This window comes from Engystomops pustulosus, chromosome 6, assembly GCF_040894005.1.
Source record: "Engystomops pustulosus chromosome 6, aEngPut4.maternal, whole genome shotgun sequence".
NCBI classification, from domain to species: Eukaryota; Metazoa; Chordata; class Amphibia; order Anura; family Leptodactylidae; genus Engystomops; species Engystomops pustulosus.
In genome coordinates this window covers 84,687,035-84,708,295 of record NC_092416.1, presented here as the reverse complement: position 1 = coordinate 84,708,295, position 21,261 = coordinate 84,687,035, and the positions used below count along the sequence as shown (strand labels likewise).

General features: G+C 42.0%; 1 protein-coding gene across 11 annotated transcripts in view; it reads right to left on the bottom strand.

Annotated features, from left to right (window-relative positions):
- KASH5 (KASH domain containing 5) overlaps nt 1–21,261 on the bottom strand; it is an 81,297-nt gene that overhangs the window by 8,575 nt on the left and 51,461 nt on the right. For 9 of the 11 annotated variants that reach the window (XM_072156877.1, XM_072156875.1, XM_072156873.1 and 6 more), the window contains 5 exons: nt 18,630–18,737; nt 16,704–16,814; nt 16,289–16,369; nt 14,231–14,367; nt 10,630–10,737 (listed from right to left, as the gene is read on the bottom strand). In XM_072156877.1, the coding sequence (XP_072012978.1) occupies nt 10,630–10,737; nt 14,231–14,367; nt 16,289–16,369; nt 16,704–16,814; nt 18,630–18,737 (545 nt within the window). The remainder of the gene's footprint in view (nt 1–10,629; nt 10,738–14,230; nt 14,368–16,288; nt 16,370–16,703; nt 16,815–18,629; nt 18,738–21,261) is intronic. The other 2 variants (XR_011856507.1, XM_072156881.1) reach the window with 2 other exon arrangements.

Sequence of the window (21,261 nt, the reverse complement as noted above, 5' to 3'; positions counted from 1 at the left end):
CCCAAGATGGGCACTGACATTGCTAATTACTGTCGGTCTTGCACAGTTTGCCAAAGGGTGGGAAAAACTGGGAATATTCATAAGGCTCCACTGATTCCTCTACCAGTAATTGATGAGCCTTTCCAGCGGGTGGCTGTAGATATCATTGGACCCCTTAAAATACCTAGCAGCTCAGGAAAGAAATTTATTCTTACAGTAGTGGACTATGCCACTAGATACCCAGAAGCTGTAGCCCTGTCTTCCATACGTGCAGATAAGGTAGCAGATGCATTATTGACTGTTTTCTCTCGTGTTGGGTTTCCCAGGGAAATGTTGACTGATCAAGGTACACAGTTCATGTCTAATTTAATGCAAAGCCTCTGTAAGAAAATGCAGGTAGAACATTTGGTAGCCACCCCCTATCACCCTCAGACTAATGGTTTGTGTGAACGTTTTAATGGGACCCTGAAACAAATGCTTAAAATGCTCATTGAGACTGTAGGGAGAGACTGGGAGCGGTACCTTCCCCATCTCTTGTTTGCTTACCGGGAAGTACCACAAGCATCCACCGGTTTCTCCCCATTTGAGCTTATTTATGGGAGAAGAGTAAGGGGGCCTCTTGATCTGATTAAGGACACTTGGGAAAGTAACGTAGGGACACAAGGAGTCTCTGTTGTAGAATATGTACTGAGACTCAGGGAGAAGATGCAGACTTTGAGTAACTTAGTGCATGAGAATATGTCCATAACCCAGACCAATCAGAAACTTTGGTATGACCGAAATGCCAGACAGAGGGTATATGAAGAAGGTCAGAAGGTCTGGGTGCTGGTTCCCATGTTGCAAAACAAACTACAGGCTGCATGGGAGGGCCCCTATACTATATGCCAACGATTAAATGATGTTAACTATGTTCTGGCCCTCGATGAGGCAAATAAACGCCAAAAGGTATTTCATGTTAACATGTTAAAAGCACATCATGACAGGGGAGCTTGTGTGATGCCTGTTTGCAGTTTGCCAGAGGAGGGGGAGGGGGATCCCCTATTAGACCTTGTGTCTGAGCCACAAAGCAAATGGTCCCTTGAGACTGCACAATTCAACCCCCAACTCTCCCATACTCAGAAGTGTGAGCTCAGGGAGGTACTCAATGCCTTCACAGATACCTTCACCCAGAAGCCTGGGAGAACTCATCTAGCTATTCACAGGGTGGACACTGGCAATCACCTGCCAATAAGGCAATCTGCTTATCGGGTTTCAACTGAGGTCAAATCTAATATGAAGGATCAAATAGAAGAGATGTGGGCCCTGGGCGTGATACAAAAATCTCAGAGTGCATGGGCCTCCCCTGTAGTCCTTGTGCCAAAGAAGGACAGAACCACACGGTTCTGTGTGGATTACAGGAAGCTAAACCTAATTACCACATTTGATGCTTACCCCATGCCAAGAATAGATGAATTATTAGATCAGCTGGCTAGTGCTTCCTACCTTACCATCATGGATCTAAGTAGGGGGTACTGGCAAATCCCTATGACAAAGGACGCTCAGGAAAGGTCTGCCTTCATAACTCCCTTTGGGCTGTACGAATTTTTGGTCATGCCATTTGGTATGAAAAATGCCCCTGCCACCTTCCAAAGGTTGGTCAACCAACTCCTGGAGGGACTGGATAGCTTTGCAGTTGCATACCTTGATGACATAGCCATTTTCAGCAACTCATGGGGGGAACACCTGCAACATCTGACACAGGTGCTGGAAAGACTCAAAAGGGCAGGTTTGACTGTCAAACCGGAGAAATGTCAGATAGCAATGTCAGAAGTGCAATATCTGGGACACTGTGTCGGAGGTGGGGTGCTACGGCCTGAACCGGGGAAAGTAGATGCCATAACCACTTGGCCCACCCCTAGAACTAAGAAACAAGTCATGTCTTTCCTAGGGACAGCCGGCTATTATAGGAAATTTGTGCCAAACTACAGTGCGCTGGCTAAACCCTTGACAGACTTAACCAAGAAAAAACTCCCCCAAATTGTTGCATGGACCAATCAGTGTGAGGAATCATTTTCAGCCTTGAAAGCTGTATTGGCCAGTTCACCTGTTCTCCAGGCCCCAGATTTCACCCGCAGATTTTTGGTACAAACTGACGCCAGCACATACGGACTAGGTGCAGTCCTTAGTCAGGTAAACCCGAAAGGAGAAGAGCACCCATTACTTTACCTAAGTAGGAAACTGTTGCCCCGGGAGGTTGCATATGCCACAATTGAAAAAGAGTGTCTGGCAATTGTGTGGGCTCTGCAAAAACTGCAGCCATATCTGTATGGGCGTAACTTTACTGTGATCACAGATCATAATCCACTTAGCTGGCTTAATAGGGTGGCTGGAGACAATGGGAAGCTGCTCAGATGGAGCCTGGTCTTGCAGCAATATGATTTCACAATTCAACACAAGAAAGGTAGTGAGCATGGGAATGCAGACGGCCTCTCTCGCCAGGGGGAGCCAGAGGTAGAAGTGCGCCAAGAAGATGGCAAGTGAGCCAATCTCCTAGGCACAATCAAAAAAGGGGAGGTGTCAAGGAAATATTATTCTTGAATGTGTAAGATTTGTTGAACTATTGGGCAATTACAAACTTTGTAGAAATATATGGCATCCATTGAAGCGTCCAGGCCTCATTTACAACATCCTGGACATCCTTACAACCTGATAAACTCTGACCTGCAGAATGTTCTCTGGTGACCTCAAAAGCCATTTGGTCACCTCTCCTCTGCACCTACCCCCACCCCTGCATCTAGGAATTTGGAAACAAAGAACTGTTTAAATATTCCTGGACTCTCCCCCCCTCATTAACACTTTGCCCAATTGTGAATGACCCTCTGGACTAACTAATGAATGGGAGGTTCTGAAATCTGAACCAAACTGTAAAGATATAAAACAATATGAAATCCAGGAATTGGCGTTCACATTTTGGGGGCTGCTTGACAAGCTGAGTGTGTCCCTTATTTCTCCCACCTCCAGGGATCAGGATTTACTTTAAGTTGTAAGTTTCTGTTATTTTTCTACCTTTTTATTTTATAACTGTTTTGCCATGTTGTGTCATTTTATTCTGTAATTCTTTTGTTTTTAATATCTTTTTTATGCACTGACCAACTTTTCGTGATTAAAGCTTTTCACTTTAATTTTGGTCCCTGTATGCTCTGCGAACTCATAGCCTTGTGAAGTGTGACTAACTGTGTTACTGCTAAAGTGCTGAGTGTGACAAGGTGACTGCTTGAGAGCAAGAGTTGTTGTAGAGTGGGATACTTATTGGTCCCGGTATAAATGCAATAAGTGGTGGCAGCGGGTCTGGTCTGGTGCTGGAGCTGTATGAGGTGTGATTTATGCTCAATTTGTGTCCTGAGTGAAAGGTGAGCGCAAGTTTGAGTAGGCTAAATTAACCCGTACAGTTGCACCCCACGTCACGTGACGAGGCGGCGGCGTCTTCGCCGTGACACCCAGTAACACTGCTACATACATCCGCCTCATCCCCAGTAACACAGCTACATACAGCCGCCTCATCCCCAGTAACACAGCTACATACAGCCGCCTCATCCCCAGTAACACAGCTACATACAGCCGCCTCATCCCCAGTAACACAGCTACATACAGCCGCCTCATCCCCAGTAACACAGCTACATACAGCCGCCTCATCCCCAGTAACACAGCTATATACAGTCGCCTTACCCCCAGTAACACTGCTACATACATCCGCCTCATCCCCAGTAACACAGCTACATACAGCCGCCTCATCCCCAGTAACACAGCTACATACAGCCGCCTCATCCCCAGTAACACAGCTACATACAGCCGCCTCATCCCCAGTAACACAGCTACATACAGCCGCCTCATCCCCAGTAACACAGCTACATACAGCCGCCTCATCCCCAGTAACACAGCTACATACAGCCGCCTCATCCCCAGTAACACAGCTACATACAGCCACCTCATCCCCAGTAACACAGCTACATACAGCCGCCTCATCCCCAGTAACACAGCTACATACAGCCGCCTCATCCCCAGTAACACAGCTACATACAGCCGCCTCATCCCCAGTAACACAGCTACATACAGCCGCCTCATCCCCAGTAACACAGCTACATACAGCCGCCTCATCCCTAGTAACACAGCTACATACAGCCGCCTCATCCCCAGTAACACAGCTATATACAGTCGCCTTACCCCCAGTAACACTGCTACATACATCCGCCTCATCCCCAGTAACACAGCTACATACAGCCGCCTCATCCCCAGTAACACAGCTACATACAGCCGCCTCATCCCCAGTAACACAGCTACATACAGCCGCCTCATCCCCAGTAACACAGCTACATACAGCCGCCTCATCCCCAGTAACACAGCTACATACAGCCGCCTCATCCCTAGTAACACAGCTACATACAGCCGCCTCGCCCCCAGTAACAAAGCTACATACAGCCGCCTGGCCCCCAGTAACACAGCTACTTACAGCCGCCTCGCCCCCAGTAACACAGCTACTTACAGCCACTTCGCCCCCAGAAACATAGCTACATACAGCCCCAGTCACTCATCTTTACATCCTTCACACGTACCAGATATACAGTCCCATACAACATACACCTCAGCCTGCACAGCCACGAGTCCCATTTAACAAACATCTCAGCCTGCATCAGACAAGCAGCCACACCTGCCATGCAGTCCAATGTAACATACACCTCAGCCCGCAAGCAGTGGTGTAACTAGGAGAGATTGGGCCCCATGGCAGATTTCTGCATGGGGCCCTCCTTCCTCTTAAAAAAATATATACATATGTCGGCTGCATTCACATAAACGTATGGTGGCGTTATTGAGAGGAGGAGAGGTGACCGCGGCTCACCCCTCCCCTCTCCATAGAGAATAGAGCTGCATGGTCGTTCTTACAACCATAGATAGTTCAGGCTCTATCTCTTTTGCGACCACAGCACGAAACAGTGAGCACTGGTTGTGCTCACCATACTGAGCCCATGCACTATAGATGCCTATGAGGGAAGTATATCCGGTACCAAATTTGCGGCCAGATATACGCCCCCCATACTTTCTTGTGAATGTACCCTGATACAATTACACACATTTATAAACTGATACTTACACACCTTTATATACCGTGTATACTCGAGTATAAGCCGACCCGAGTATAAGCTGAGACCCCTAATTTTACCATCAAAAACTGGGAAAACCTATTGACTCGAGTATGACCAGTAGTATACAGCACTGCCCCCAGTAGTATACAGCACTGCCCCCAGTAGTATACAGCACTGCCCCCAGTAGTATACAGCCAGTCCCCAGTAGTATACAGCCTGCCCCCAGTAGTATACAGCACTACCCAGCCTGCCCCCAGTATTATACAGCCTGCCCCCAGTAGTATACAGCACAGCCCCCAGTAGTATACAGCACAGCCCCCAGTAGTATACAGCACAGCCCCTAGTAGTATACAGCACTACCCAGCCTGCCCCCAGTAGTATACAGCAATGCCCCCAGTAGTATACAGCACAGCCCCCAGTAGTATACAGCAATGCCCCCAGTAGTATACAGCACAGCCCCCAGCAGTATACAGCACAGCCCCCAGTAGTATACAGCACTGCCCCCAGTAGTATACAGCACTGCCCCCAGTAGTATACAGCACAGCCCCCAGTAGTTCAGTAGTTTACAGCCTGCCCCCAGTAGTATACAGCACTGCCCCCAGTAGTATACAGCACAGCCCCCAGTAGTATACAGCACAGCACCCAGTAGTATACAGCACCGCCCCCAGTAATATACAGCCAGCCCAGCATTAAAAGAAAATAATAAACTTATATACTCACCCTCCGGTGGCCCCAATGCGCAGCGCTACTCCCCCGATGTCGGCGCGGGTCCTCCTCTGGCTTCGGCGACGGTCTTCTTTCTTCACTAACTTCGTGCCGGGCGCCGCCGTCTCCCCTGGACGGCGCCTAGTATGACGCGCCGCTGCTGACGTCATACTAGGCACCGCCTGGAGGAAAAACATGGCGGCGCCCGACACGAAGTTAGTGAAGACAGAAGACGGCCACGGGAGCCAGAAGAGGACCCGCGCAGACATCGGGGGAGCGGCGCTGCAGGTCGGGGCCACCGGAGGGTGAGTATATAAGTTTATTATTTTTTAAAGATTTTTTATGACTGTATGACTCGTGTATAAGCCGAGGGGACGTTTTTCAGCACATTTTTTGTGCTGAAAAACTCGGCTTATACACGAGTATATACGGTACTTATATACACACAAATAAAGTTCTACACACGTATACTTGCACCCATATATACACACACATTCAGTATACAGAGCATATACATACATACCATATACACAGCATATACAAAAACCACATCATTCATATATATAAATGTGCACACATATATGCTTATGTAAATATATGCGTATATAAATATAGTATACTCATCTATACACACAGTATATACACATCTATACACACAGTATATACACATCTATACACACAGTATATACACATCTATACACACAGTATATACACATATATACACACAGTATATACACATAGTATATACACATATATACACATAGTATATACACATATATACACATATATACACACAGTATATATACATATACACTGTATATACATAAATATACACAGACAATTACATATGTATATACTTACCCCCGGTGACCGGCCATGGCGTCAGGGTGGCATTCGGGCGGGTGCTTGTTCGGGCGGGCGGGGGATGGGAGGTAGGTCAGTTACTTATTCGGCCGGGGGGGGGGAGGCTGAGGGTTGCTTGCTCGGTCGAGCGCGGGGGGGAGCAGACGGGTCGAGCGCGGGGGGAGGGGACGGGTCGAGCGCGGGGGGGGGGGGTCGAGCGCGGGGGGGGGGTCACATGTGCCGTGCAGGGCGTGCGGCTCCGCCAAGCGGGGATGGGCGGGGAGGCCATGCAGGGGGATGGAGAAGCAGTTACCTGTGCTGGGGAGGAGAGGGAGGTTGCGGAGGCGGAGTCACCTGTGCGGGGTGGGCGGTGATGTGCGGGGCGGGCAGCGATGGGCGGGCGGCTCCGCCATGCAGCTGTATGGACGGGCGGGGAGGCCATGCAAGGGGGATGGGCAAGCTGGAAGGCCGTGGCAGGGAGGCGGTCCCCTGTGTCTCGGGGCGGCGGGCGGCTCAGAAAGGGGTGCGGGGGAGGAGCGGGGTGTGCGATCTGGTGGGGGCCCCTAGGGGGAGCAAGATGGTGGGGGCCCCGGGGCTCTAGCCCCGTGAGCCCTGCCTATAATCCGGCCCTGCAAAAGAACGGTATGCAGGTATACGTAGGAATGGAAATGGGGTACCATCACATCAGATTGTCACATTGTTCGTGGGAATATAATACAGGGGCCAGGAGTGGAGAAATCATGAGGAGTTTTTCGGTCCATGGGGTACACAGAGCACATAAGACACCAGGGGTAAGCAATGCATTTTCTTTTGATAGAAATTGGCCATAACTGTGGAGAGATGTGTTGAATTGTATCAATATGCACTAGCACTTTTTATATATAGATTGAGACATTGTGGCAATAATCTGACTATCATTGCACTGGCACTTTAAATTATGGTTTATGTTAGCTCAGTTATATGCTACATTTAAAACCATGTGCAATACACAATGGGGCAGATTTATCAAGTGTCTGAAAGACAGAATATTTCCAGTTGCCCATGGCAACCAATCACAGCTCAGCTTTCATTTTACCAGTGCTCATGAATATTTTAAAGGGGAGCTGTGATTGGTTGCCATGGGCAACTAGAAATATTCTGACTTTCAGACAGCTTGATAAATCTGCCCCAATATATTTAATGCATTTTGGTAGCTCAAGGACATACAAGGTTTCTGAACTTCCTGATTTCTCCACTCCTGGTCCCAGTATTATGTTCCCACGGACAATGTGATGGTACCCCATTTCCATTGCTATGTATACCTGCATACCGTTCTTGTATTTATGTTTTGTATGTATTTTCAATAAAGATTAGACTATTTTAACCGCTTTCTGCACCTTGACGTGATACTACGTCATAGGATGCAGGTCATTCCCGCACCTTGACGTAGTATAACGTCATGGCGATCGCCCGGGCTCAGACTATCGCGATCCCGGCTGTTTAACCCTATAGATGCCGCGTTCATTGTGACCGCAGTGTCTATGGTGAATCGCCGCAACGATCGGCACCCTCTGTGCATGGCACGGAGGTGCCGATCGTTACCCCAGGGCTGCTTTCACTAGAAGTGCAATTAAAAAAAATTATTAAAAAAGAATAAAAGTCCCTTGAAGTCCCATCCCATGCAATAATCCAATAAAACATAAAAAAGTGAAAATCACCAAAAAAAACACAACATAAATGGTATCGCTGTAATCTTGATGACCCATAGAATAATGATAACACATTATTTTTATGGTACGGTGAACGTCCGGCGAAAAAGATACAAAAAACCATAAACAAGAATCAATGATTTTTTTAACCACCACCAAGAAAGAGTTAATAAAATCTGATTATTAGCTATTGAGCCATAATTTATTGGGTTTTACTGCTGTTTAGGTCTCTCAAAGTCAGTTAAAGCTGAGAAGGAGCCTCTAAATAAGGATTTTTGGCGATTTTCATAAAAATGAGAAAAATTGCACCCAAAATTCTGAACCTCCTAACAACCTAGAAAAGAGAGAGGATGCATAAAACCCTATGCCGATATAAAGCAGACATTCCGGAAATGTTAATTATAAAGTTACTTGGGTGCTATGACTATCTGGCTGAAAAGCGGAAAATTTTCAGCTTTGAAAATGAATAATTTTAAGACATTTTTGCCAAATTTCAATTTTTTTCATAACTAAACACAAAAAATATCATCAAAATTTTTCTATTACTTTGAAGTACAATGTGTGACGGTAAAACAATCTCAAAATCCCCTGGTTAAGTTAAAGCATCACAAAGTTATAACCTCCTATAATGACACAGGGCAAATTTTAAAAATCAGGCCTGGTCCTAAAGGTCTAAAATGGCTTAGTCACAAAGGGGTTAATTAATTTTGTATGTAAATTGGCCTAGTTTCTAAATAGGTTTTTACCATAGTAATGATGCGTAACTGCCATCACTGCACATTACCTCACTGAGATGACGTCTCACAACAACCAGCGACTACAGACAGGTACAGGACATGTGATGTGGACATGTGACCAGTGGCCATCTTATATCCTTGTCTCCTCCACAGGAACAAAGTCATAGGACTGATTAAAGAGCAAGTAGCATTTTAATTCTTTATTACAGTGTATGTGTACAGCATTTAATTGCTAAGAGAAGCAACATTTTAAACAACAACTAATTACATATTAGCTAATATTTTAATGATCCATTTCATTATGAATTATGCTTATTCCTGGAATACCCCTCTAAGGTTCCATCTCCCAGCACCTTCTCTTTTACCCTACCAAGGCCCTGAAAGGCTGATGTTATCTCCACCACCATGGTTGGAGCTCAGATCTGAGTCAGGAACTGATTCTGGCACAGGGTAGTAGTAGTTGTAAAGAAATAAAAATGGACATATTAAGGTGAGGGAGTGGGGACAACATAGATGGAGGCAACATAGAGAAGGGGGCATAGAGAGATAAGATAGGTCAACAGAAAGGATGGGGCATAGAGAGATAAGAGGGGTCATAGAGACATACGATGGTTCAACACTTCAACACATAGAATAGGGCATACAGACATAAGAGGGAGGCATATAGATATACACTGGTTCAGTATACAGAGAAGAGATGGGTTAACATAGAGAGTAGTGGGGAGAAGCCAGAAAAATTAAGAAATATACAGATTAAGAACAAAAGGAAATTTTGGGTTTAAAAAAAATTGAGATTTACATTTTAGGCAAAATTGCCAATCTTAAGGCAAAATTGTGGAAAATAGACTTGTAACTGGAGGTGCACTTTAAGAAACTGACAGGTTAACCTCTTCAATATTACTGTATGGCAGTATACAGTAATTTACTGCTTATCTCTAATAGCCTACTATCTCTAGGAGAGACTCTGGGTTGCCATGGAAACCGGTGTTCTCTGATGACATCACGGGGGGCACTGATCGGCCATCCAAGATGGCAGTGTCCTCCACCAGCGCTGTTAGATGACAGGGTGAGGCCACCTTAATTGCCACTATCGGTGCCACACTGACCGCGGCAGTTAGAGGTGGGTATCAGCTGTGTTATACAGCCCACACTCGCTATGTATGGAGAGAGCTCAGCCTGTGAGCTCTCTCCATACACCCCTGCAGCACCACAGTGTGATAGTATGTCGTGGTGTGCAAAGGGGTTAATATAGTACGCAACACAGCTTTCGAAACAGCGCACACACACAGCAGCAATATGGGTGACGATGGAAGTAAAAAGGAATCCACTATGCCTAGAAAAACTGGAGATGCAGAATAGAAGAGCACTGAATATATAATGTGATATCAATAAGAAGAAACACTAAAACTAAAGACTGAGAAATGTAGATTTTTTATAAATACTTCACTTGGTATCCAAACCTAATTTCAGTGAAGAGTTTTTAAAAAAGGTAATGATAGAACAAAAAAATGATTAGATCACGCTTCTGTATCACAACTATGACTATAAATGTAATCTTACCAGGTGACATCATCTCTGGCTCCGGTGGCATATTGCCCTCTCTGTTGCTGTCTGTGGTGCACAGCGAGATGGTTATTGACATGTAACAATGGCCTCGTAATCGGTAACCTGTTTGTTAAGAGAATAGTTTACGTCATACACTTTTCCTGTAGTCAAATGGGTCAATGTGTCAGCTGTTACTTGCAAAACTGAAATGCACTAGAAATGAAAGGAAATATTTAAAGTTCATAAAACATTTTTAAAAAAATGGTACCCCCCTACAATCCACACTGCACTGCCCAGGCCCTCACTGGTCTACACTTTCATTAAAAAAAAATCTCCTAAAACACAGGAAATATTGAATGTGGCAATTAACTAGCTCCAGCAGTACATACCTAAGGGACTGTTTACAAATTTCTGTTTCAACCAGTTTTTTTTTATCCTTAACCCCTGCAGACCTATATTGGCCAAATTGTAATATTTTTAAAGTATACATTCATTTTGGGCGGGAAATTAAACATTCACAATGGATTACATAATAAAAAGCTCCACAATGTTTGATTTTCAAATTGTACAGGCTATATTCTTTTTTAACCCCTTCCCATACTAGTACGGCGCACGCCGGGTCCCGGTGCATGGAGAGGGCTCGCGGGCCGAGCCCTCTCCATAGCCGGTGAGTCTTTGCTGCATATTACAGCAAACGCTTACCAGTAACACCCGCGATCGGTGCTAGCATTGCCGGCGGCTTGTCGTGGATCGCCGCTCCCCGATGACGTCACGGGGAGCGGCGATCCGTCGCCATGGTAGCCTCGGGTGTTCCGAATATCCAAAACTACTTCGTTTTAACCCATGCATTACAATGTGCTAATTGCACATTGTAATGCATGGGGAGTAAAATCCACATATACTGCCATACAGTAGTATGGCAGTATATGTTAGGATGAATCAGACTACCTAGGGTTAGAGTACCCTAGGGAGTCTGAAAAATAGTAAAAGTAAAAATAAAAAAAAGTTAAAAAAAAAAATTATAATAAAAAAACCTAAAAATTCAAATCACCCCCCTTTTCCTAGAACTGATATAAAAATAAATAAACAGTAAAAATCATAAACACATTAGGTATCGCCGCGTCCAAAAATGCCTGATATATCAAAATATAATAAAGTTTTTTCACTACGTTTAACCCCGTAACGGAAAATAGCGTCCAAAGTCGAAAATGGCATTTTTTTTGCCATTTTGAAAAATATTAAAAAAATTCATAAAAAGTGATCAAAAGGTCGCACAGTCCCAAAAGTTATAGTAATGAAAAGGCCATCAAAATTCACAAAAAATGACACTATCCACAGCTCCGTACACCAAAGTATGAAAAAGTTATTGGTGCCAGAAGATGGCAAAATAAAAAAAAAATATTTTGTACAGGAGGTTTTAATTTTTTTAAATGTATGAAAACATTATAAAACCTATACAATACAGATCGTACCGACCCAAAGAATAAAGTAGACATGTCATTTGGGGTGCAGAGTGAAAGCTGTAAAATCCAAGCTCACAAGAAAACGTCGTAAATGTGGTTTTTCACCATTTTCACTGCATTTGGAATTTTTTTCCCGCTTCCCAGTACACACCATGGAATATTAAATGCTGTCACTATGAATTGCAATTTGTTACGCAGAAAATAAGCCATAACACAGCTCTTTATGTGGAAAAATAAAAAAGTTATAGATTTTTGAAGTTGGTGAGTGAGAAATGGAAGTGAAAAAACTAAAAAAGGCCAAGTCGTTAAGGGGTTAATGTTTATATATAGGGGCTTATTATTTGCCACATGAGATGCACTTTTCTGGTACATAATTTTGGGGCATCTATAGCTAATTGGTGAAATTTTATTAACTCTTTGCTGGTGCTGAAAATCATCAATTTTTGTTAAGATTTTTTTCTTTTTTTTTTGTTGTTCACCATTCCATATTTTTAATCTCTGGGTTGGCACGATTATGGAAATACCTCATTTATATGGATTTTCAATTTTTTCCTAATTAAACTGAATTAAAAACAAATTTGGTGAAAATCTTGTACATTTTGGCATCACCATCTTTTCCGAGGCATAATGTTTTATTTCTCAGCTGATTAGGGGCTTATTTTTGTGACAAGAGTTGTTCTTTTTAGCGGTCTTATTTTGGAGCACATAACATTTCTTTATCACTTTTAGAGCATTTTGTTAGGGCTATTAATAAAAAATTATCTTTTTTGGAACGTTTTTCGGCTTTTAATGGCGTTACAGGTCTGTTTTATTATATAGATTGTTACGAATGCGGTGATACGTGTGGGGGGGTTTGTGTATTTGTGTTTTTATACTTCATTTAGTGTTCGTGTGGGAAAGTGACATTTTAGGGGCTTATACTTTATTTATTTATTTTTATTTTAATGTTTTAAACTTATTTTTTTAAACTTATTTTTTTACTGTATACAAACTTGAACCAGCAATGCTCTGATCGCTGGTTCAAGTCCAATACACTGCTCTACTGTACAATACTAATGCATTGTAGGACAGTGTAAACTGTCTGGCATGCTCATGCATGCTCAGGACTGCTCGGACAGCCCCGGGGAACTCAGGACTGCTCGGAACAGCGGCACGGGGGGTCCAATCCTTAGGGGGAAGACCCTTATTCGCAATTGGAGTTGGCTCTGATCGCATCGCGAGTGTTAGAGCACGGTGTCAGCTGTAATATACAGCTGACACTCGCTGCTTCTGGTACTGGCTCCGTTTGTTAACCGGTGCCAGAAGCTGGGCGTAATAGAACATCCTGGTGGAGGAAGAATCTTTCAACAGGGACATGATTGGCAAAGTAGGCATCTCTGTCTCTATGCCTTTCATACTGGACTGGGATACCACTGTTTTCCACTTCTTCCTGGTATTTCACTCCCCTTGAAAAAGCTAAGTGCGAAACACGTGTCGGGGTGTACAGCGTGTGCCTTCCTACTGGTATAGGTAACATTACTGCTCTTATGTGAGGGACGTTCTTCCTCTGTTTACAATTCCTACTTAGGTTGTGACTGTTAATAGGCTACACTTACCAGTTTCTATTTGTTCCATTGGTTTTATCAACTTTATATTATGTGGCACTCTCTGTTGTTTTTATATTGTATTGCTGCTGGTGCATTGTGATGCACTATTTTTTCTCAATAAAGATTGTTTTGTATTATACGTAATATACTTTAGATGTTGTGTTTTTCAATTTTTTGGTGGTATTAAAGTATGTGTCAGAACTGAGCCATGGAATACTATATTTTATATGTTTGGGCAAATGCTTAGCTATGTATATGAAGTATATTTTCATACTTTCATCCCCCCATAAAACCTCTTTGAGATTGATTAGATAAGAATAGATACACTTGTGCACATAAAGCTGGAAACATCTATTAATAATTATCTGTTCTATCTGTACATTATATAACTGAAGCAAGTTTCTATTTGACACTTTATACATGACCTCCTCTGAATGCTTTGCTTTCTGCTTTGCAGTAATGCAACCTGGAATACAAAATGCTGTAATGGGAGTTATTGAAAAACTGAGGTAAATCCACATACAAACGAGTCCTTAGTGTGATTCATAAGAACTTCAGAGATGATACCTTGTCCTTTGTGAGAGAGACAGCTTGTTAGTGTTAATCGGCTTTGCTCCATTTAGCTTGCTTGCGTATGTTTCCCACGCACACTTTAGATGGGTCAGGCAGCTGATGCCTTTTAGCAAGATACTCTGCTCTTCCAGCTGCAGTATTAAAAAAGGCAGAAAAATAAAGAGTTGCTTGAGCAACTAAACAGATGAATGTTATACTGATATGTTCTGCCACAACTTTCACTCACACTGCATTCTACCGTAGTTCAGTGATGGTGAACCTTTTATAGACCGACTGCCAAATCTGCAAACCAAAACCACCTTATTTCTTGCAAAGTGCCAACACAGAAATTCAAGCAGTAACTTATTGCAATCTTTTTGCTCCTTGCTATACCACAGCTTTCAAAGGTCCTGAGGGCATCAATATTGTCAACATAAGTAAGGGAAATTCAGATTGCCATTGGAGCCCCCTAAACAGGAAAAATTGTGGAGTTCAGAGCAGGAGCACCAATGACTCCAATAATAATCTGACCCTTCTCTCTCTTCCTGCAGTCTCATGTAGACCAAGAACCTTTACTTTAAATCAACATTGAGCATGGCACATTCTGGGCTAAGTGGGACCATTGCAGGGCAATCCCTTAAGTTCTGTCTAGTGAAAGCTGTGCTGGAGCAACAGCCTAAGTGCCCACCGAGAGGGCTCTGAGTGCCACATCTCGCACCCGAGCCATAGGTTTGTCAGTACTGTCATAGTTCATTGATTTGTACATTTCACAAGATATTCTTTATTTTCTAAGAATATTTCTTTCAGGTTAGCAAGAACACAGTGGTCCTGACACCAAAACTAACATATTGCAAAAAAAATTATAAAGACAAAGCCCTGGGTTGGTCTGACACTGATTTTTATGTCAATTAGCATGATTCTGATTGTTCATTATGGTTACATCCGTTTGCGGTTTTCAAAATTTTTTACAACTGTTGTGTCTGCCGATTTGTACTAACTTTTATTGTGATTTTTTGCCAATCCAATCTGGTGATGTGGTAGACAGATTTTTAAAGCTTGACTTTTACAAAATTTGCATATCCACTATGGGACCTCAGTGAGGTAGAAAATAATTTATCAAGCTGTCTTCTGATATACAAAAGCTAAAGATAAATCTGTATAAAGTAGTAAATAAAATAGTTTGGCCTTGTTTATGGCAAAGAAAAATAATTGGAAGAGCAAAAAAAAATGCAGGCCTGAAAGTATAAATAATTTAAATGGGTAACAGAAAATTTGCTTAAAAATCTTGTGGTCGAAAATGTTATTTGTGAATCAACCCACAAAAACACCACACACTAGGCAATAACTCCACAGTAACTTCTGTTGGATGACTGGTGCTTCAGATCTTTCTGTAAAACTGTAAAATTCTGAAGCTGCCATTGGCTAACTGTTACACTTGCCTTCTAGGTAGCCAAATCCATCATCAGGTTCTCCATGTGTCACTGGCTTTGCGATGTTCACGTGGATCCCATGTTTCCACTTGCGGTATGCAGCGGGCGGCTGTGTGAGTTACTATTTCCTCCAGATGGAAACTCGATCGCAGCCCTTTTGGTTCCGAAAAGTAGATTAAAAAACAGGCCTTAAAAATAGATTGTGGTGCACGTTCGGCGTCAATACCCGACTCGAGTTTCGCCAGTAGCGGCTTCTTCCGGGGTGTTCTTCCCCGCTGCATACCGCAAGTGGAAACATGGGATCCACGTGAACATCGCAGAGCCAGTGACACATGGAGAACCTGATGATCTTACCTTGTTATTACATCGCTTACCAGATTTAAGGTACTGTCCCACATCTACACTGAATACCTGAAAGACGTTGATGCAGAGGGAAAAGCTTCTTAGACAATTTGTGACTATAAGGAATACTGGACTCCCATTCCTTCCCTTCTCTCATTGCGCCGTCATTTCTGAACAACTAGCCTGATCTTTAGTTTCCAAAATCTTGTTTTATATTTCAGCCAAATCCATCAGTTATGCCATAACCTTACATAGTGGAAACATATATGATGTACCGTCATTTTAGTTGCATTTTACTTACATATGTGGCTTGTTGCTCAGATGAAGTGATTATATGTAAGTTGTTTAGTAACATATTAGCTCCTTGCTTTAGATGGATAATCTATATGAAATAAAAATAAATGCACACCTTTTAAAGAATTTCATTTATTTATAGCAAAGAGAAATAGAGATAGACAAAAACAAGTTTTGTTGTATTTTTTTACTGTCATTACTTATATTTTATTATTTATTATTTTTTGCATTTATTTTAGATACATTCAATGCTAAATAATGTAATTATAAAAGGCAAAGAAAACAAAAAAGATTTGAGACAGACAGATATGAATAATATATATGGAAATCAGGATCTTTATTAGGTATACATATACAACAATAAAATAAATAGATGTGAGAAAAAGGCAAATAAAAATGTAAATGGACAACAACCCCTTTACCTTGGTTTCAGTGTCTCCCCAGATATCCTCGTCTATCATCTGCATTTCCTCAGAAGAATCAGATATATGGTACAAGGGATCAAGTATCCTTAGTTTTGTATTTAAGTTATACTGAAAACACATAACGTCTGAATAACTATTGGTATCATCTAATATATATTGATACTGAAATACTTATTGGGCAACCAGTCTAATGTATGACTGTCAATTATAACAGAACATAAACACCTACAGATTAAACCAAAATTGGTTTATTTTATTAAAATTTTAATTCTATTTCATTCATTAAAGGACATCTACCATCAGAATAGCTGATAGTAGATACTTATACTCACCTCCCTGTCCCGTGGCGCATGACAAGGGTGGGTGAATGATAAATCTCCCCCAAAGACACAATCTGTGCATCCTCAGCCTCACTCCACGGACAGACAATTAAGCCTTTTGATACATCTCCCCCTTTGAAATACTTTAGAAATATGTGCGGATGTGAGCTAGCCTCATAAACCATGGCTAGCTCACATGAGAAAAATATGTTTGTGTGCAGATAACCTAAAATAAATAGAAAAATGTATGCATATGTACAAATAAACATAACCAATACCGGCCATTACAGAATAGGAAAGGAGGGAGTATTATTTGACATGTGTTATACGCAATATCAATGTACCAATTTATGATATTACTTTGTTATCCAGATTTTCTGTATCATCTAATTTTTATTTGCTTTGTGGCCATTTCCTAAGACCACTTCCCTACCATTACTACCCCTGGTCTGGATAATTGGACAGTCTATAAATGAGGTAACCTTTGAAGAGGTTTAATTGTAAAGATAGTTACTGTTAGCTGATATTTTCTCACCTTGATAATTCGTTAACACACACCTGAATGCTTCAAACTGGTAAACTGTCAAAACTTCTGCTTTTATAAAGGTGGTGTTAAGATTGGGTAACACAAAAGACTGGGGAAAGTGTGCCCTGAGCTTGCCCCAACCTCTGTCCCTTCCTATAGCCCCCCCACACTAAACCGTGGGGCGACTACTTGAAGACTCGAAATACACTGATAAGTGTGGGAAGGGAAACACAAACAGACTGACAAACATAAAACACAAAAGAATGGTAAACTAGCCGGAGTCACAACGAGAGAGTACCTCAATAGCAAAATCAGTAGGCAAAGAGTCAATGTCAAAAAACCAGCCGAGGTCACAACAATACAGATACAGATACAGAGCAAGTCAAACCTAATGCTGAGAGCGAGTGGAGAAGGGATTTTAAACACTGGCACAGGTGACTAGTGAAGCTGCAATTTATGCAGCCAGAACCCCACCTCCAGAACCTGATAGGAGCTGGAAGCTTCTGGGAATTAACCCCTCAGGGTGCAGAACAACCAGGCTCCATGCAGAGGTAGCACAAGTCCCAGCAGTTCCGAACACAACTCCTAGACAGCGCGAGATCTCAGCAGCCGCTGCCCGGGACGAGAGGTGGAGTTTGCGCGGATACGCGCCGGGGTTCGGAGAACGCTGCTGGCACCACCAGAAGAACCAGAAGTCCCAGCATTTTCCCTAGCGAACCTGACAGGTGGTCACACTCACCGTTGATCAATTTATCAAGAGTACTTAATTATTAGCTGTTACTAATATTCTTAATACCTATGTTTCTGCATTTCATTCTATTTTTTGTTTTCAATCATATTTTCAATAAACAATAACAGTGTCATTTGTCATGAGCTGTTCTTCTTCTAAGATACAAGTTCTTCATATCAGGTAAATGATAGAACCAACATTTTTTAAATTATATTCTGCTCTGTTAAACTATTTGAGTTTCAAATGTTGCAATCTTTATTTTTTCATGACCGTAGCTAGATAGATACAAGATATGTATAAAGCTTTATAAATAGATTAATAGCATGTAAAACAGTAATTTTCTATACCTCTGTTTCTATGTCTCTCCAGATATCCCCCTCAATAATTTCTATCCCAACAGATAAAGGTAAATGGTACAAGGAATCATGTGGCCCTAATTTTGGATCTGAGTTAGCCTGGAAGCACATAATAAATAATAGTATAATATTACAATGATTAATCCATGTCTATCTGTATAATACAAGCGTAAATTTTGACAATGTAACAGATGTACTCTTCTTATCTACTAGTAAGACAGCTAAAAATTGGTTTTATGATACATGGGGGCTCATTTACTAAGGGTCCACGGACCGCACAAACGTCGGTTGTTCCGCTGATTCCGATTTGTGCCGCATTTAAAAGGGTATTGTGGTGCACACGATCGGATTTTGGTGCAATCACGCCGGCTTTCATGCAACAGAAATCGGGGTGTGGGCCGTCGGACGATACGACGGATTCGGACTGAGCACAGGATTTAACATTTAAATTGTGTTGCAAGACAATGCACTTATATGCACAAGGAAGAAGAATGTGAACTCCGGTGGACCTGAGTGGGGTAGCGACACATGCAGGAAATCGGGCGCACAATCTTAGTGAATCGCGCCAGAGTCCATGATAGTCAGACAACGCACAGTGGGGATCGTGACAGGACCGGGTAAGTAAATGTGCCCCATTTAGTGCAATTTAGTTTTAGTTTACACCACCTATGAAAGAAACATTTGTATAGATAGAAAACCTGAACAAATGAGCTGTGTACTGTAAAATCGATGAATTTGCATTATACATTTACTGAACATAAGACAAAGTGTGACAAAAATGTGCCAGATTTTGACAAGGTCTAGGAACAAACACAGCAGCAGATCAGCCATATTGTCTATACCATAATTATTATTCCATTCACAATAACGTAGCTACAGAAAATGATTTCCTAAATACAAGGATAAAACTGATTGGCATAAGTTACTCTTTTTTCCATTTAGAAGATGCTTCAGGTGTCCCTGAGAATCATTCCTCAAAGTATTTTGCCTCTCAGTCCCCCTAGTACCTTTTTGGCCCATAGCAACCATGGTTTTCAGCTCTTAAATGAACTACAATCAGTAAGATGGAGGGGCAGGACCTGCCTCCTGTCACCTCATCACAAGTACGTGCTGCTAACCAATAAGACCGTAGCATGTGCATATGTCCCTTGTCCTCTGTTATTCCTTTGGGTAATTTGCAATAGTTGTTTGTAAGCAAATACCTTGACTTGTTCTGAGGACTTTACCTTCTACACAGGTTACTGTGATCTATTTATATTATATCTATTATATTTAGTTATTTGACCAATGGTGGACTTTTTCTGTGTATGTTGTCTTTATTTGATCTAATAAGGTGTTATTTTATGCTTTCTACATTTTGGTTATTGTTTCCTTTTTTGTGGTGTAACTAGAGTGTAAGAGTGTAATAATGAAACATCCCACCCCTCCATCTATAACACCTTCTATATTCTTCTATCTATCTATCTATCTATCTATCTATCTATCTATCTATCTATCTATCTATCTATCTATGATGAAGACTTGCATAGGCACAAATGTATTACTGCTCTCTCTCCTGTCTGCCCTTACAATTTCCTGCTGCCAGGACATGAAGTGGAGAGGGGGGGGGGCTGTGTATTTGCTTATATACAAGTGTAGGAAAAGATGGAGGTGTTCAGATAGAGATATTTACTATATTAGTTAGGACTCCTAGCAGCACATGAGTGCTGGTAGCAGCCATGAGGAGAATCAGCTGAGAGCAGGGAGAAATGGGGGGTCTCACATGTACATTCTCACTCCATATTCAGCCCAGTGTGGACAGGAAGTGCCCAGCAAAAGCCATCTGAGGCATTACTGAAAAAGGTGGGAAGGCAGTGGGAAGGTGGGAAAGCAGTGGGAAGGCTGTGGAATAGCAGTGAAAGGAGCAAGATTAGGATAACTAATCCAATTGCAAAAGGTCTTAAAATTGCAATTACAACATATCAAAAGTTGTTTTTAAATAATGGTTACTCTTAGACTGTATTTAAATTAGATGGGTTTATGTATCAGGACATTTAGATAAGCCATGTTTGAAAGAAACAAGAACCCCATATAACCTCAACAACCCCATAACGTGGGATATACATTATATAGTTATATACTCAGAGTATAAAGTGCCTACAGCACTGTAATCTTAATTCATAATATTTGTGTGGTAATACACACTGACTTTTTACATTAATATTTAATAAAATTTTATTCTCACCCTCAACTTCTCCTTTCTTTCCCTTACCTTTGGTCAGTTATGGTATTATAGGTGGTGTACACCGAGGGTGTCTCATAGGGAGGTACTTACAGTTTACAATACCTCACAACTCTTTTTTACATACTTGTTTCATTTTATTGAGGTTTGTGGGCATTTTTTAAGTACAGATTTCTTTAGTAGCTACCACATTTAATTGGGGTTCTACTGTATATTTGCTGGTATGCTTACATTTACTGTTCTGTTGCATGACCCTTGCATCACTATAAGTGGAAGATTACCACAGATATAATTTTATTTTAGACTATGTGTCGATTTGGTTGTTTTAACATGCCATAATAAAAATGATACTTTATGAAATATTGTATATAGACCTAGTAGGGATCTTTACACTTACATCAT